At 45.4% G+C, this 16,889-nt stretch overlaps 1 protein-coding gene across 4 annotated transcripts in view; it reads right to left on the minus strand.

Moving 5' to 3' along the window:
• The window catches only part of nebl (nebulette), a 58,190-nt gene extending 41,643 nt beyond the window's left edge, over window positions 1-16,547 (minus strand). For 2 of the 4 annotated variants that reach the window (XM_034571666.1, XM_034571668.1), the window contains exons 1-4: window positions 16,272-16,536; window positions 14,379-14,473; window positions 2,247-2,331; window positions 421-528 (exon numbers count right to left, since the gene is read on the minus strand). In XM_034571666.1, the coding sequence (XP_034427557.1) occupies window positions 421-528; window positions 2,247-2,331; window positions 14,379-14,473; window positions 16,272-16,340 (357 nt within the window). In that variant the 5' untranslated portion in view covers window positions 16,341-16,536. Of the gene's footprint in view, window positions 1-420; window positions 529-2,246; window positions 2,332-14,378; window positions 14,474-16,271 lie in introns of all 4 variants that reach the window. The other 2 variants (XM_034571667.1, XM_034571655.1) reach the window with 2 other exon arrangements.
• Between the last annotated feature and the right edge of the window lie 342 nt (window positions 16,548-16,889).

Genomic DNA, 16,889 nt, shown 5'->3' on the forward strand with positions numbered 1-16,889 from the left:
CGTGATCCGTGGTATCCTTAATCCTTCGTCTGAAACTCTGTTGGTTGAATAATAAAATATGTCTTTGCTCCGTTGCTTTTCAAACGTGACGTTAGATTTATAAAACAAAAACTCATGCTTACGCTGACGGTTGTAGACGAAGCTCCACTTCAAAATGTCTGGAGTCGGCAACACTGGAGGGCTCCATGGTGTGTGTGTGTGTGTGTGTGTGTGTGTGTGTGTGTGTGTGTGTGTGCGTGTGCGTGTGTGTGTGTGTGTGTGTGTGCGTGTGTGTGTGTGTGCGTGACTTTGCTCACCAACTAACTGCACCCCTCCTCATACAACTCACGTAAATCCCTCACATCACATTCACTCACTCGCACACTCAACACCAGGACAGTGTGTGTGTGTGTGTGTGTGTGTGTGTGTGTGTACACATACATTACTGATCTGCTCCTGAGTCCTTCTGAGTCTTTGCATCTCTGGAGTGTCGGACACGATGCTGAACCCTCGGCCTTTACTCTCCTCAAAGTCCTTCTTATACTTCACCTGCAGGAGACAGCAGAGGAACACTGGGTATTGAAGGTCGGGTCAGTTATTTGTTTTTCGCAAACACTTATTATCTCGTTTGAAATCCTCTTCACGTCCCAAGAGCCATCAAGAAATAAAGGTAAACGGAAAAACTTTAAATCTTGCAAACTAAAGCAGCGTCTCAGTTCGTGGGCTGCATCCTTCAGAGGCTGCAAATGAGGACAGATTGTGTCGAGACGTCCCAGCAGGTGGATCCTTCACCGTCCCACGGATCCTATGAGTCTTTGCTCTTCTGTGACAAACTACCTTAGTACTCGACCAATCAGCGAACAGTACACATGTTCAAAACACATCTTTTCAACTTTTTGAATCAACCGAAGAACTTTTTCGTCCGTAGCTCTGTTGCTAGGCGACGGCTGCGAGGGCGGGACGAGCTGGTGATGCACTAAGGAAACCAGACGTCACATTTCAACCAACTCAGTCTCAGGAAGCAGCTCCTGAACTGAGACACAGCTGTTTAAAAAGGTCTCTGGATATTTTGGTGCCTGTGTTGAAACTCAGGTATCATATTGGTATCTTGTTTAAAAAATACAAAGTCATCTCCAGCCCTTAATAACCAGAAGAGAGTCCCAGAACTACACTGAATGATTGTAAATGCATTAAACTCAGCTTCGATGCTGATCACAGACAAGTTAACCGACGTCCGACGGTCACTTCGGCTCATTTAGCCACAATGTGGTCCTGCTGGTGTCGCTCGTCACTGCCCAGTCTCCCAGCACAGAGTTACATAAGAGTGTAAACTGCAGAAATGTGACTCAGACAGTGTGAGTGTGTGTGTTCTGGTATTCTGCTTTCACTGTGACTGTCCCCATTCTCACTACTAAGCTGATTAAATCCCCGTTCATCAGCCGTAAACTGCCTGCTGAGCTAATATGACAAGCTAATGAGCTAAACCGCGCACGCGCACGCGCACGCGCACGCACACGCACACGCGCTGGAGTCACTGCACTCACGACTTGTATTGGTGGATTTATTGCAGGAGATCTAAAAGGGCTGTGATGTACATCAGGTGATGCTTGTACGAGTGTTTATGGTCGGGGGGGGCATCATTTAAAAATGGGGCCTGTAATTGAATCTATAAAAATCTGATTTATTCTCACTACCATGTGACACACTAGTGAAAAGCTTCCTCCACAGACTGGTCACACATTTAAAAACAGACGAATTCTAAAACTCTAATTTCCAGTGCAGATTCAGTCCCTCCAGGTTTCTGACGTTTTACATTCACAATAATATGAAGTCAAATATAATCAATTCATAAACGCAGAGAAAAACATTAAAGAAACCAATGACATGAAAAGAAATCATGTTCCTCAAAGCATAACGGAGAATCAGAGACAGGGACAGAAGAGACGGACGAGTAAATCTAATAATATATAAAAATATATTATTCAACTGAAATATATGGAGGTTTACGAGGACGACACACAAACAAACACAAACAGCACACGACACACAGCACGCTCCCTACCGCACACTGCTGAGTGGACATCTGTCCTTTTGTACTGAGGACACACACAGCATGAGGACATATGCGTGTGTGTGTGTGTGTGTGTGTGTGTGTGTGTGTGTGTGTGTGTGTGTGTGTGTGTGTGTGTGTGTGTGTGTGTGTGTGTGTGTGTGTGTGTGTGTGTGTGTGTGTGTGTGTGTGTGTGTGTGTGTGCGCGTGCCCTGACCTGGCTCTGCAGCTCGCTCTGGTGTCTCAGTCTCAGGTTCTCTGGTGTGTCGGCCACGATGGTGAACGATGTCTTGGGGTAATGTCTGAAAAGAGGAAGAGCGGGGTTACACACATAACCTCCGGACTTGAATTGTTGACTTTTCATTACGAACGATCTTCTGCGAGTTTTAAAAGAAAAGTTCTGTCCACTTGAACAACAAAAGGCTGCAGACTGAAACATGTGACCCACCAGGTGGATGACGTTAGCAGAGACAATGATCCATTTAGGAAACTAAAAAATGTAAGAGCACCGCCCTGCTGTAATAATCTCACTTGACCTTCTGAGCTCGTGATAATGACCTTAAAATATACCCGTGGTTCTGCGTTTGTAAAAAGAGCAGCAGGGAGTGTGGATTCAAAGCTTTTGTCTGCAGGACAATGGAGCTGCTGCTTAAACCGAGAGACGACGGCCTGACGTGGGTGGACAGGAACACACTCCACCTCCAGAGCCTTCAAAGGGATTCTATTTGAACCAGGGTTTCATTCTACTTCAGGAAAGTCAGTGAACGTCGGAGTCCCAATTCACCCTGTGACTCCCGACCCTCCCTTCCCAGACTACAGAGTGTTGTCTGGGACGTCTTGATTATATTTTGATGTTGACGCACAACACAATTTGTCCCTGAAGGTCAAGACCATCCACTCAGTCCCCCTGACCCCCGCTCGCCTCATCTACCGATGAATGAACTGCTCAGCGGTTTCCTCTGGCGTGAGCAGATCAGGCCTTCGGACAACATGTCAGTGAGTTATGAGACGAAAGGTTCTGTTCGATGCCACATTTTCACATTCCAACATCACACTTTTGTTTATGATGATATTTGGTGTCTGATATGTTAAATTCCAGCTTCCAATTTACCTTAGCAAGTTTTTCTTTTTTTTTAAAATATCCATTCTGGGGGAATTGATTAAGCAAAACCGAAACTTTTAGTGTAACGTGTGTGATCATCAGAATCAAAGGAGGAGACACAGCGCTGGTTGATTTACACAGCCTGTGTGTGTGTGTGTGTGTGTGTGTGTGTGTGTGTGTGTGTGTGTGTGTGTGTGTGTGTGTGTGTGTATCATCGTGTTCAGCTGCACACTTTGACCACTCCACTGAACTGTCCTTCACTCTCCTCATCCTCCCACTTCACTTTTCTTCCTCCCACTCTCATTCTCTCGCTCTTACTCCTCTCCCACACACACTGCATCTCTCTCCCTCTCTCTCTCTCCCTCCCACTCTCTCTCCCTCTCTCTCTCTCTCTCTCCACTCGTGTAGACAGTATTTAAAGGGAAGCTCTGTTCCTGCATCAGTTCCCACGCAGGATGAACTCCTACAAAAATCAGCAGGTAAATTTGTGTCTATTCAATCCCAGCAGCGATGAACACGACCTCTTCACAGAGATAGAAACCACTAACGAGGCAGCTGGATTTCTCTCCAGCGTCTTTTCCAGTTTCCACCGAAGCTCAGTTTAGAAGGTTTCCAACTACAGTAAATCTATTTAGAGTCTGAACCTAAATAGTATTTTGTCACTGTGTTTAGTGTCGTGAGGCCACAAGATGCTTCTGAAGAACAGTTGTATGAAGGCCGAGGGTCAGGAGAGGATGGAGCCCGTCTCCCAAGGGCCGACGATGTGGAGGTTCAGAGGTTCAGAGCAGATTTACAATTCAAGTATAAATAAATAAATGTCGTGGAGATGTCCCAAACAGCTGACTCTACTGAGGCATTGGTCCGGATGGATCCAAAAGACACCAGGTGGCGTTATGAGCCATGTTCAACCCATGAATGTTTATCTTTTATGAATGTGTCCATCCTTCATTGACAGAAATATATTTCCACCTGTTTGGTTGTTATCAACAAGTAAAACAGAAGCAGAAGCTATAGAGAAATAAAACCGAATAAAATGATTCAGATAAAGAAAATGTACTTTGCAGGTCTGATAATAAAAAGACTATCATGACAATGTTCTCGTTTTATTGTTCCTAACACTGCCACCTCTGATTCATACACAACACTTCTAAAGTGAGCAAATTGCATCCTTGTTGTTGTGGGTATTTTGTTTTCGTCTTTTAACCGACAATTACAATCATGGAGAGAATCACAGGGTCATTTATAGTTTGTCTGTGTCGTCTAACTGATAATTAGCAGGATATCATAAACACATACTCTTCACTTGTCTGTCACAGTATGAGTGAGTGTGTGTCTGCACAGTCGACGTTAGCCTCGACCCAACGGACACCGGCTCCCCTCAGCGTGCAACATGTGTAACATCTCTGAGAAATTAAAATGTAGAGAATGTTATCTCACAACGTTAAACATGGTAAAAGAAACATTCCTGGATCCGCCTCCTGAATATCCGCACTATAATTAAATGAGTTCTTCTCTGACACAAACCACATCACTGCTTTCGCATCATCCTGCTAACAAACAGAGAAACTGAAGCACAAGCCTCCACTCAGGCTAACGTCCTGTCTCTCTGTGTCCAATCAGGGTTCACTCATAATTATCTAGACTGTGCTGGACGACTTGTTCTAATTTGACCCGGTGCTGTTATTAGTTATTTACATAATTACATTACATTTAGCTGAAGCTTGTATCCAAAGCGACTTCCAACGAGTGCATTCACCATCCATGAGAGGCCACTCGGGGTTCAGCATCTTGCACAAGGACACACTGACGTGGGCTGGGGTTCGAGCAGCCGACCTTCTGGTTGGAGGTCGACCGCTCCACCCCCTCTGCCCCATCCCCCCATGTTACATGTTACATAATGTACCAAAAACATTTTGCACTTCTTATAATAACATTATAGATTAGATAACTTGGTGTTGTGGTCCGTTGCTGCATAGTAAAGCTGTGTGCAGCACTATCCTCCAGAAAGTTTTTACCATCCACGCTGTCAGACCTCAGTTGTAGCTGCAGTTGTGACATCAATGAAGTCCTCTCCCTCTTCTCTGATCCAAACCACATCCTTCCAACCAGTTTCATGGAAACCCCATGGAAGGTTTTTAACGTAATCCCACTGAATAACAACAGTGACATTAGAATTACTACCCTACCATTTTCTACCATTACCGTTACTTTCTCTTTATTCCTCTGAACGTTTCACCCGCACGTCTCTCTGGGACACGGAGCGACCTCCTGCAGAGGTTCAGCTGGTTTATCAGAGACCACGACACAAGAAAACAGAAGACTGAGGACACTTCTGGCATTTTGTCTTCAAGCAACAGCCTCTTGTTTCAGTTCAGCTCTGCTTAGTTTAGTCTTGTACACACACACACACACACACACACACAGACACAGACACAGACACACACACACACACACACACACACACACACACACACACACACACAAACAGCATAAACTAATTTCGGTCTAAAGTTTCACTTCACCTGCTCCCGTCACTACAGGCAACCATAGATGCTTTGTTCGCTTGGTGCAACCCAATCCTTTGAGACAAAGACCGGCTCTGTGTGATATTACACACACAGACAAACACACAAACACACACACACACACACACACACACACAGCTAGCCAAGGTAACTCTGTGCTGGCTCGACAAGCAGCTCGGGACAATAACTCAGTTTGTGTGGAGTCTCTAACAGCCAGTGGACATCCAGACGCCTGCAGGAGACAAACAGGCCTGTCTGCCTGCTTCTTTACAAGATCTGGATTTTTATTGGCCAAGAACAAAGCCGAAGAGACGAGTGGACTGAATTCACATGTGGGGACGAGGCTGAATCTGCACAAACGTCTTCATCGCCTCACTTCCTTAAAGGTGGAGGAAGAGAAACCAGCAGCTCGAAGAAACTGAGACGTCCTGACATTCGAGGGTCGAGATTCAAATAACGCTGCATCCTGCTCTTCCCAGAATGCAACTTCCACCTGCCCCCTGCCCCCCCCCCCTGCCTGGTAGAGGTTTCTTACTATAATCACTTTGCTCGAGTCGAAGTGACCCTGATGACATCACACATTTCCTCAGACTTTACAAAGCTCCACAGGAGGAAACCACGACCCAGCTGTTTTCACAGGCTGAGCGCTGACAGAGAACCCCCAACATGACGCTGCAGGGGAGAGAAGCAGGAATCTCCTGCTCTCTGGTCTCTGCTGCAACACCTTTAAACTTCAGCTTCAAGTGCAAAGAGCTGAGTCAGAGAGGGACGGCCGGAGAAATACTGAGTGTCTACGTAAACACACACACGCACAGACACACACACACACTTCCCAGGATTAAAAACTAATTACACACACCGCTTAACAAAGTGTTTCATACCTCCCTTGTCTGAGATATGGGCTAAATTTAACCTCAGCCAAAATAACAGGAAGACACACACACACACACACACACACACACACACACAGTGGCCCTTAAACTGCTTCCAATAATACCTTTGACACATCCTGCCTTTCAGTTACACAGGATTTACAATACCTGTGTGTGTGTGTGTGTGTGTGTGTGTGTGTGTGATGTAGCTCAGTGGGTGTGTTGTGGATACAGATTTAGATTTGCCATTGTCTGAAAGGTTGTTGTGGCATTCAGACACACAAACTCTGCAGTGTGTGTGTGTGTGTGTGTGTGTGTGTGTGTGTGTGTGTGTGTGTGTGTGTGTGTGTGTGTGTGTGTGTGTGTGTGTGTGTGTGTGTGTGTGTGTGTGTGTGTGTGTGTGTGTGTGTGTGTGTGTGTGTGTGTGTGTGTGTGTGTGTGTGTGTGTGTGTGTGTGTGTGTGTGTGTACCTGAGTTTCAGTTCATTCTGGATTCTTGATCAAAATATACTGGACTTCCTGTATAATCTTAAATGACAGATATGATGGATCAAAGTCAAACTGAGAGAATGTGACTCCTGAAATCAAGATAAGATTTATCTTGCATTTGTTTCAAATTAAAATGAAATTAAAAAAATGTTTAATGATTTGATTTCCTAAACGACCGCCTTTCGGCAGCTGTCTGAGCGATTGTTGTGGCGAAGCAACGTCATGAACCACATGTGAGAACGAGATTAAAAACTTTTTCCATCTTTCTCTTTCAGCCGCTGGACAAACTGGGAGATGAAGAAAAGCTGATGTTCTGTATCGTGGCAGCGATCAGGACCATTATTTGTGTTTTTACTTCTCCAGCCTGTAATATGTACGAATTCCGGACGCCAGGTCGAGCAGGAAGCCGTCGTCACTGCAGCTACACAACGAGGGATGAGCCGAGGACAACACCGTCCTGAGTCGTCTTCACTGTCCCCGAGAACACAAGCGTCACGAGGACAGGAAGACGGCGCCACGTGTCCAGATGAGGAGGCGACAGGGTTTCTTAGCCGACGGTCGTCACCCCAAACATGGAGCAACATCATGGAAGGTCCTCTGGTGAATCACAGGGAGAAGGGACGACAGCTCTGTGTGTGTGTGTGTGTGTGTGTGTGTGTGTGTGTGTGTGTGTGTGTGTGTGTGTGTGTGTGTGTGTTCTTGCTGGTCAGTCTGGCCGCTCTCCATCCTCCTGCTTAGGTGTTGATGAAAATCTCAGTGTGGGCTCAGGACAAACCTGGCTCCGACAGACCGTGCATGCTGTCACAGCAGCTCTGCAGTATTTTGTATTCGTTGATGAATAATATGCAACCTCACCTGGTTTAGTGATGATGTGTGATAATCTGCTTCCTGACCTGCACTGGACTCCGGTAATAAACGGGAGAGTGTGAGAACACAAGTCAGCTTCTCCTGCCAGATTCCTGGATTTCATCTCGGGTGGTTGGTTGGTTTTTTGGTTGGTTGGTTTGTTTTTTGGTTGGTTGGTTTGTTTTTTGGTTGGTTGGTTTGTTCTCACTGCGGCTGGCTGGCTGACAAATTGGTTGGTTGGTTTATGCAGAATCTACTGAGCAGATTCCCATGAACCTTGCTGGATGGATGGTTTGAGGATGGGACAAGAAAGAACTTGTTCAAATGGTTCCTGACAAAAAAACAAAATCCACTAAATCCAAATAAAAATCTGGATCTTGTAAATGTACGTGTGGTTTCATGGGAGACTCTTGGTCCTTGGTGGAGATTTGTGCTCCACTTCTACTTGACAGCAACACCACAACCTGTTCTAGGCTTCCTGAGGTGTGCATGTGCAGTTTGCACCTTGAGCACTGTAGCTGCACAGTCCTGACACAGGTACCACGACACGACAGTACGAAGAAACTACTTGATAATTCATTCACTCCCTGGTTTGGAAATTACACCACTGCCTCGTCATAACTGGAAGAGGATATCTGGTCAAAGGAGGAGGAACTAAAACAAGACAGAGATCAGTAACTGAGAGAAGAGACTTGTTGCTTTGTGCCACAAATTTTACACTTAAACACTAAAACCATCGTCTCTGCGATTATTTGTCTCTGGTTCATTCGAGCGGAGACAAGAGTCTTATTCAGCAAACTGCAGTTTTATACAGGAGTTAACAGAGGAGTGCGTCTTTATTAAGGTAAAGGACACGAGACTGTGGCATCCTCGGTGGCCTGAACAGTTCATCTGCATCGTGCTGACAGAGAGGAAAGAGAGGAGGAGAAATACGGAAGCAGAGAGAGTAGAAAGAGGAGGGAAGTTGGGTGAGAACAGAAAAGAAAAGGAGAGCGAGCACAGAGCTGTTTATAGAGACACAGCTCCTCTAACACCATCACACTGTCTCCAGTGACCTCTCCCTTCACCGTCCTTCATCTTTCTCTTCACTCGTTCATGCGTGAAGCTCTGTCGGCCTTCAATAGAGACACTTCTCCACCCAACGTCCTCCCTCTCTGCGACGAGCCCCCCCCCCCCCCGTCTCCCTCTGCTTCTCAAACCCTCCACATTCTGTATTAAACTCTGTTTCAGCCTCGTTCCTACTCCATCCTGTCCCCGTCCTTTCAGCAGACTCTCAGCTCCCACCGTGAAAGATTAGACAGAGGGTTACGTAAGTTTCCTGTCGTATCATTCTGCAGCTTCCTCTCTCAGCGCCTCTCACCATCTTTGTTTCTCACAGTCAGACGCTCTCCTCTCTTCTTTCTCTTCTCTGGAGGACATTTGTTTCATGGTGTTACAGCAGCAAGTTCTCAGGCTTCGAAATCTGAGGTGTTCTTTAAAATGTTGTAATTGGTGACTTTATTTGTGTGAATTTAGAAAACGGCTGCTTGTTCGGTCTGTTTCAGCTCGTTTGTTTGATCAGCTCCTGGTTGGTTGGTTGGTTTGTTTTGTTTTCAACCTGGTTGGTTGGTTGGTTTTGTCCCTGGTTGGTTGGATTGTTTTGTTTTCAACCTGATTGGTTGGTTGGTTTGTTTTGTTTTCAACCTGATTGGTTGGTTGGTTTTGTCCCTGGTTGGTTGGATTATGGACAAACTACTGAACAGATTGAGGTTTGCGAGATAAATCATCTTTGGACATTTGGGTCACTCGAAATGTTGCCACTCCAAATTACAATCTGGATCAAGAGGATTTAGATGTGTTCATAAAGGGGACGGTCCCACCACTGACCACTAACATGAACCTTTGTACCAAATGTAAAGAAATGAACGAGTCATTGTCTCAGACGGACGGACGGGTGCACTGACAACCCACAAATACAAGGAGGCACAAACCAGAGCCAACTCCAGGCACAGTGAGCTTCACTATCGCAAACCAATCACTAAACTATCACCACAGTTCAGCCTCCTCCTCCTCCTCCTCCTCCTCCTCCTCCTCCTCCTGATGATGATGATGATGAGAAGATCGTCCTGAGCATTACCACCAGTGTGGATCTGTGGCCGGCTGTGCTCCCTCTTGAGGCTTTGCACGGCAACTGCAACCACAGCTGCAGTTCCACGAACAAAATATACTGTCCCAATAAAGTCTTGGCTTTAGTCCGAGAATTCAGCGTAACTCACCTTCCAACTCTCAGAAAGTGTTTCTGTACACAAAGCTCATGCACCGTTGGACAACATTATCATAATGTGCCAACAAGAAAGTTGCTCCTCATTCAGCTGCTGAATACTTCATCAGGTTTCTGGCCAGCAACAGATTTTCAGCTCAGTAAGTGTTGGGTTCAACCCGAACTGCACATTGTAAGAAAGAGCAGACTTCTGTCCTCGACTTTTCTATCAAAAACCAAATATGTGTTCACCTTTTGTTCTGATGATCCAACCAGGAGGTTCCCATGCTCTCAAACAGGATTTCTGCTCCTCACACTCATAAAGGAGGTTTTCCCCCAATGACCGATGTATTCACACGGACCAAGGACACGCTCACCTTCCACTCCGTCACTCTGGTGCTCAGATCCTACAGCTGGTGCAGGATCTGTTTCCCATCCTGCTTCTCCACTACCTCTGTGAAGCAATGAAGATCCCCCCCCCCTGCTGCTGCTCTCACTGAGGAGCACAAAGACTGGAGTAATCTGGGTTATGTGGGCAGCAGCGTTACATAACGAGTCTTTATCACAGCGATCTGAGCTGCTAAAGGCTGCTAACATGCACATGACATGTAAACATCATGTCAACGTGTCCATTCACTCACAGACGGAGGCGGAATCAGTCACCTCTTTATATCTTTGTATCTTCTTGGTAGCAGCCTTGATTATTTCAAATTAGCATAAAGCGTAACTTCATCACACAACTCGACCCCTGCGATGGATTCAGTCACAGTGCGTCGGTGCTGCAGCTCCGTTCTGCTCGTCTTTGCTTCTTTAGTTCAGTCGTTATTTTACATTCACTGGATATGAAATTAGGGATTTTAAAGTGTTTTACTTTCATCTTGTGATTTCTTCTTAAACTTGTAACTTACTCATCGATGTTTGACGGGTTTTAACCACACAGAGGTTATGTTTTCACCCCTGTCCGTCTGTCTGTCTGTCCGTCTGTCCGGTTTAAAGATGGATTAGATGGTCAGAAAAGAGCCAAAGTTCTGATGTGGATCTAGTTTTTTTTATATCGCTGTAATTAATAATGTGCGACAGGACATTTTACAATATTGTCATTGATTTCTCAAAGAATAATTCATGGGTTTTGATTTCCCTGACCCTGAAGCCCATGAAGCTCTGATTCTGATTCTGATCAGATCGAACTGCTCATCAAGGCGAACCCTCCATGTGCAGGTCACGCTGCTGATTAACCATCGCTCCAATCACGTCCTCAGCTCGGGACGTGCTGACTGTCCGACACCACGCAGCACAACACAAATCGTGTTGGAGCCAAACTCACGTCACAGGTTTACATTTGACAAACAGGAAAATGAATAAATTTCATCTCAAACAAAAACATGAGATCAGGTCTCTCACACAGCTCCAATGTTAAAAGACTCACAGAGGGCAGTCACACACTTCAGATTACAGCTCATGAGCTGCCATAGAACTCTATACGACTCTATATGTGTGTGTGCGTGTGTGTGTGTGTGTGTGTGTGTGTGTGTGTGTGTCTCTGCCTTAACAAAACGCTGCGTCCTGTGAGAGGAGACACTGAGGTTCACGTCACCACCACAGATTTGTACCTTTTTTAACTCTTTCCCTGGTTGTGTTCCAGTTAATAAAGTCAACACGCCTCCTGTGCTCCAGTGCCTTAGTGCTCATGTGCCTCTTTAATCCTTCTCCCCTCCTGTCCCCCTCCTTTTTGTCTGCCCCCCCCCCCCGAGCAGCAGATATGACTTTAAGAAGCACGGGACCTTTAAAATTCCTTCTGAACTGAAACATTCAGGGTTAAGTTTAAAATCAAGCCTGAGGGTAACAGACTGAAGTTACTTTGATTGTGTTGACTGGTATTATTATATATATATATATATATATATATATATATATATACTGCATCATATTTCTTGTCTTTTCTGATCCCGAAGAGACACACGTCAAACTTCAGACCCTTTCCCAGGTTTGACTTTAAACAGTCGTGTCAAGTGGAATAAATCACCCTCAGGTTCTGAATGTCCTGCTTCTTCAGCAGAGGGCAAACGCACTCCGACGCCATGAGCTCCGGTGTGTGAGACAGCGAGGAGGCCCGACCTGAATCTCGTCAGTTCTGCTGCTTATATTTTATATCTACAACATAAAAGTGACATTTTCTAAACATATTCGTGGAGTTTTGCTTTCACATATGAAGAACACACAGCAACAGGTGTGTTGAACCTCCTCGTGTTTCCAAGTTGACGTCTTCGTCTTCTACGTGTACGGCTCCTCTTCTTCATCCTGAGATGTTTGTGTTCTTCCAGCTTCACGTCCGTCACGTGTTAGAAACCTCATCAACACGTCCACTCGCTCACTGGGAAGCTTCCACACATTGTCCTGCTGTGTCCTCACATGGACTCACTCTGACATGTTACAGACGTTTTACCAGGAGGCTGCAGGAGAAGATCTAGAACATGTCCAGAGACACTGACTCTGACATTTGTTCTCACGTACAGAATGCCCTTTGTGAGTCTCACAATTCACACATGTAAAAAACCACGTCCACACAGTATCAGATGTGAAAAGCCATACTCAATAAGTGCTCAACATTAATTGTAATTTTGAATACTTCTTCTAACCTTCTTCTAACGGCAACAAGTTATAAAACACGTGGATGATCTCAAACGCTGATACCTAACAGGCAGTTAGTGACCCCCACTAACGAAACAAAGGTGGTGTGTTCTACGTGCTGAGAGGAAACCTGACAGGGGTCAAAGGTCACTTAAACCACTCTGCAATTAAGCCCACTGTGAGCTTGTGTATCTGTATGTGTGTGTATGTGTATGTGTATGTGTGTGCGCGTGTGCGTGTGCGTCTCAGGTGGACAAAGTGTGTTGTTGTTCTCTTCACTGCTGCCTATGATTCAGATCTTTTTCTGTGATAAAAATACAAGAAATAACAAACAATCACTCGATTCCACTCAAGTATTTATTTTCCTTCTAAATTTCTCTGTTCGTCAAAAAGACGAGGAACAAACCAGCAACACGTAAAGGCACCAGGTTGTGAGGTGAGAGGCTGATACACACAACTAACCCACTGTGACTCGGAGTCCAGGCAGTTTTTTATAAACTTTGCAAGCAACTAAGAGCAACAAGGTCGAAGGTCGAAGCCACGGCCTTCCCTTAAAGACACGACTCCAACGTTTTAAGTACAAACTGATATTTACTCCCATCATCCATCAGATGTCTGTGAACGACTCTGCACACAAACTAAATATTCATTCGGGGCGATAAACGGCAGCGTCGTGCTGCGCAGAGAGTGACGAGCAGATCAGGGCACCGGCCTGAAGAAATGCAGTTTCTCCCACAGCACTGTGAACTGCAGTGGAGGGGGGGGGGGGGAGCAGGGCTGGGCTCGCGACCAAAACCACTGAAACCGACCAAACACCAAAACCACCGCTGCTATAAAAACCTTAGAAGTGTGGGTTAGGTCCCACAGATATGAGGCAGATAATAACACATCAGCTTCCACTCAGAGAAAGATCATACACATAAGATCATAACACAGATCGCATGAGCAAACAACACTCGTGCTGTAAATACACTACAATCATCTAAATGACGGTTTTACAGAGTCGAATATGCAGATCAGTGGAAGGTGTGTGCACGCAGAGAGAGAGTTTCATTAAAGCTGCTTTCAGACCAGCACTGAACTTTTCCTCCAGCTCCAAAATAACATCATATTAAAATATTCTGGATTATTCTGCTGCAGAGATGGAGGTTAGAAGATCAGAGAGACGCTGCAGACTGTGTGTTCAGAACTACCAATCAAACGAGGGGATTGCAGCCACTGGCCCCGCCTCCAAAGTCTCAACTCAACTTGACGACTGTCGGGAGCTTCACGTGCAGATGCTTCTCCTGCAGCCTCCTGGTAAAAGGTCCTGAAGCTTCCCAGAGAGCGAGTGGACGTGTTGATGACGTTTCTAACACGTGACGGACGTGAAACTGGAAGAACACAAACATCTCAGGATGAAGAAGAGGAGCCGTACACGTAGAAGACGAAGACGTCCACTTGGAAACACGAGGAGGTTCCAGAGCTTCTGGTGATGAGGGCCGCCGCCGGTGTGGATGAGCTGTAAACAACAACACTGATCTTTGTCCCGCCTCCTGCTGCTCTACAGGCTCCGCCCCTCTACCCAGGCTCCGCCCCTCGCCTGGATGTTCCCCACATGTTCCTGAGCTCGTCTGAAAACACCTTGAGAGAGAAAGTTCTGGACTCACGCGTTGCAGTAGGGTTTCTTGTCGTAGCCTTTGTAGTTCTTCATGTTCAGGGTCATCTTGCAAACCTCGCAGTGGAAACATCCTTTGTGCCAGTTCTGGAGACAACACACACACACACACACACACACACACACACACACAATACACATCAGTATTGGATTGGAGGGGTGTTGGGTCGACTGTAAATAAAGATGGACGACATGACAGCCCCCCCCCCCGGTGGCTGGATGCAGTACAGGCCACCAGGGGGCAATGAGATGCAACTGACAACATCCTCACACATCAGCTGTGTCTCAATCCAGAGGCTCCATTTGAAAAGAGAAATGAGGAACGATCGTCTTAAAACGAGCTTCTGGAAGCGACAGCAGGGAACTCTGACGAGAGCTTTCTTTTCTTTCCTTCTCCCGCCTTCACACTCTCTCTCTCACTTCCTCTGTACACTTCTGTTTCTCTGCCAGCCGCCTCCTCTCTAAATCACGGCCTCTCACGCCGTTTGAGCTCCTTTTAGCTGCAGGCTGTGTTCAAACAGGTCATCGCAGTTTTTACACCAGGACAGAAGCTGTGTTTTTCCGGAGATATTAAAAGATGAAGCTGGATATTTTATTTGAATAGTTATTTGCCACATATGTTGTAAGATGAAGAGTCTTTTATTCTGAAGTGTGCAGCGCCTACATGCTGTGGTGTCATCTGATGCCTCACAGGACAGACAGTGACTGCATGAGACGAAGAGAAATTAATAATGCATCAGCATTATGCAACAGACGAACACTGAGGTGTCGCCGTGCAAACACAGAACTGCACTTTTGTATCCTGGCATAAAATAAACAAAGATGTTTATCAAGACAGCCGGAAAATATTCTCTGATTTATCGAATCGTATCATTATTATAAGCACTCAAACTGTTTCAACAGAATTAACTCAGTGTTTTATTCAGAAAATTAAGTAAACCCTGCTGTAATATTAAATTAAAACTGATTTGTATTTTGTTGGATGTGAACGTGGACAGAAATACTTGATGATCCCAGAGACGGAAGTTTGACTCCGGAGGAAAGAAAGTAAAGTGTGAATCATTGGTCATCATCAGTTAAAGGTCCCGATGTTTTTGTAATTGATATCATTGTGCCTTTATATTATTATTTAATGGCCTGAATTTATTTATTTATGCATTTATTTGCAGACTACAGGAGAGAATAATTAGCAGATGTCAGAGCAGCAATTGAAAGGAAACATTTAAAATGTCATAATACAACAAACTGCCAATCAATCAATCAATCAATCAATCAATCAATCATGCTCTGATCCTTCTGAATTTCTTTTCCTGGAAAACACCAGCTATGATTCATAATACTGTTGCAGTAATTACAATGTGTGATAGATGATCAGAAATACTTTATGGATCCCTGGGGGGGGGGGGGGGGGGGGGGGGGGGGGTTGGTTTCGTTACAGTCGCTCCAGCCAAGAATAGAAACATAAACAGAACCAGACAATGAAGAGAAATACAAAATATAGGAAAGAGTATAAAACTAAGAGTTTGATCCAAGTATAACTTATAAAAGCTTAGATTTAGAGAATCGAGGTTAAAATCATCATGAAGATTCATCTCTGAGGAATTTGTTATGAATGAGTTTAATTAAAGTTGAGTCCAACATGTGATGATCCTGCAGAAACATGACACACGTGTTCAGATCATGAATCTACCTGCATGTGTGTGTGTGTGTGTGTGTGTGTGTGTAATATGTGTGAGCGTGTATAAATGTGTATATGTGAATATGTGCGTGTGTAAATATATGTGCATATATATTAATTTATATATATTTTTGTGCGTGTGTGTGTGTGTGTGTGTGTGTGTGTGTGTGTGTGTGCGTGTGTGCGTATGTGCGTGTGTGCGTGCACCTTGTCCAGGCAGCTGACTTTCTCCGTCGGGTAGACGATCTTCGCACATCGGGCGCACTGAGGATTCATCCTCCTCTGAGTCTTTGAATCTTGTGGTTTAGCCTCAGAAGTGCAGCAGGAGTTCCCCCCTGAGCTCTCACGCGGATCCCCGGTCCTCCTCCCCGGTGCAGCGGAGCTCCGTCCCGGCCTGAGTCGCTCTGGAGTCGGTGTGAGGTCTGGATGCTGCGTCGGGACCGATGCGTCCACCGGAGACAAGCTGCAGGACGTTACCGCGCACCAAACCGGAAGTGGCAGGGGCTCCCTTTCAAAGTCAAAGCGGAGCAACGGCAGTAAAGGCCACGATAACAACTGAACTTCAAAATAAGTTCCCAACATGATCTCATAACTGACGTAATTCAGCATCTACAGGATAATCCGAACCTGCCTGAGAATCATCAGGTTTTAAAGTCTCCTCCGGGATCACCAAGGTTAATAATTCAATAACAGGTGACAAATCGTGGACATATGATGAATTATTAGTTTTGAAAATTAAAAACGCACTTCCAGGAGCCGTGTGTAGGATCCATCCTCAGGCCACAGGCTGTCGGTGCTCTCACACAATCTGATATTAAAGGATGA

This window comes from Hippoglossus hippoglossus, chromosome 20 (genome assembly GCF_009819705.1).
Source record: "Hippoglossus hippoglossus isolate fHipHip1 chromosome 20, fHipHip1.pri, whole genome shotgun sequence".
NCBI lineage: Eukaryota > Metazoa > Chordata > Actinopteri > Pleuronectiformes > Pleuronectidae > Hippoglossus > Hippoglossus hippoglossus.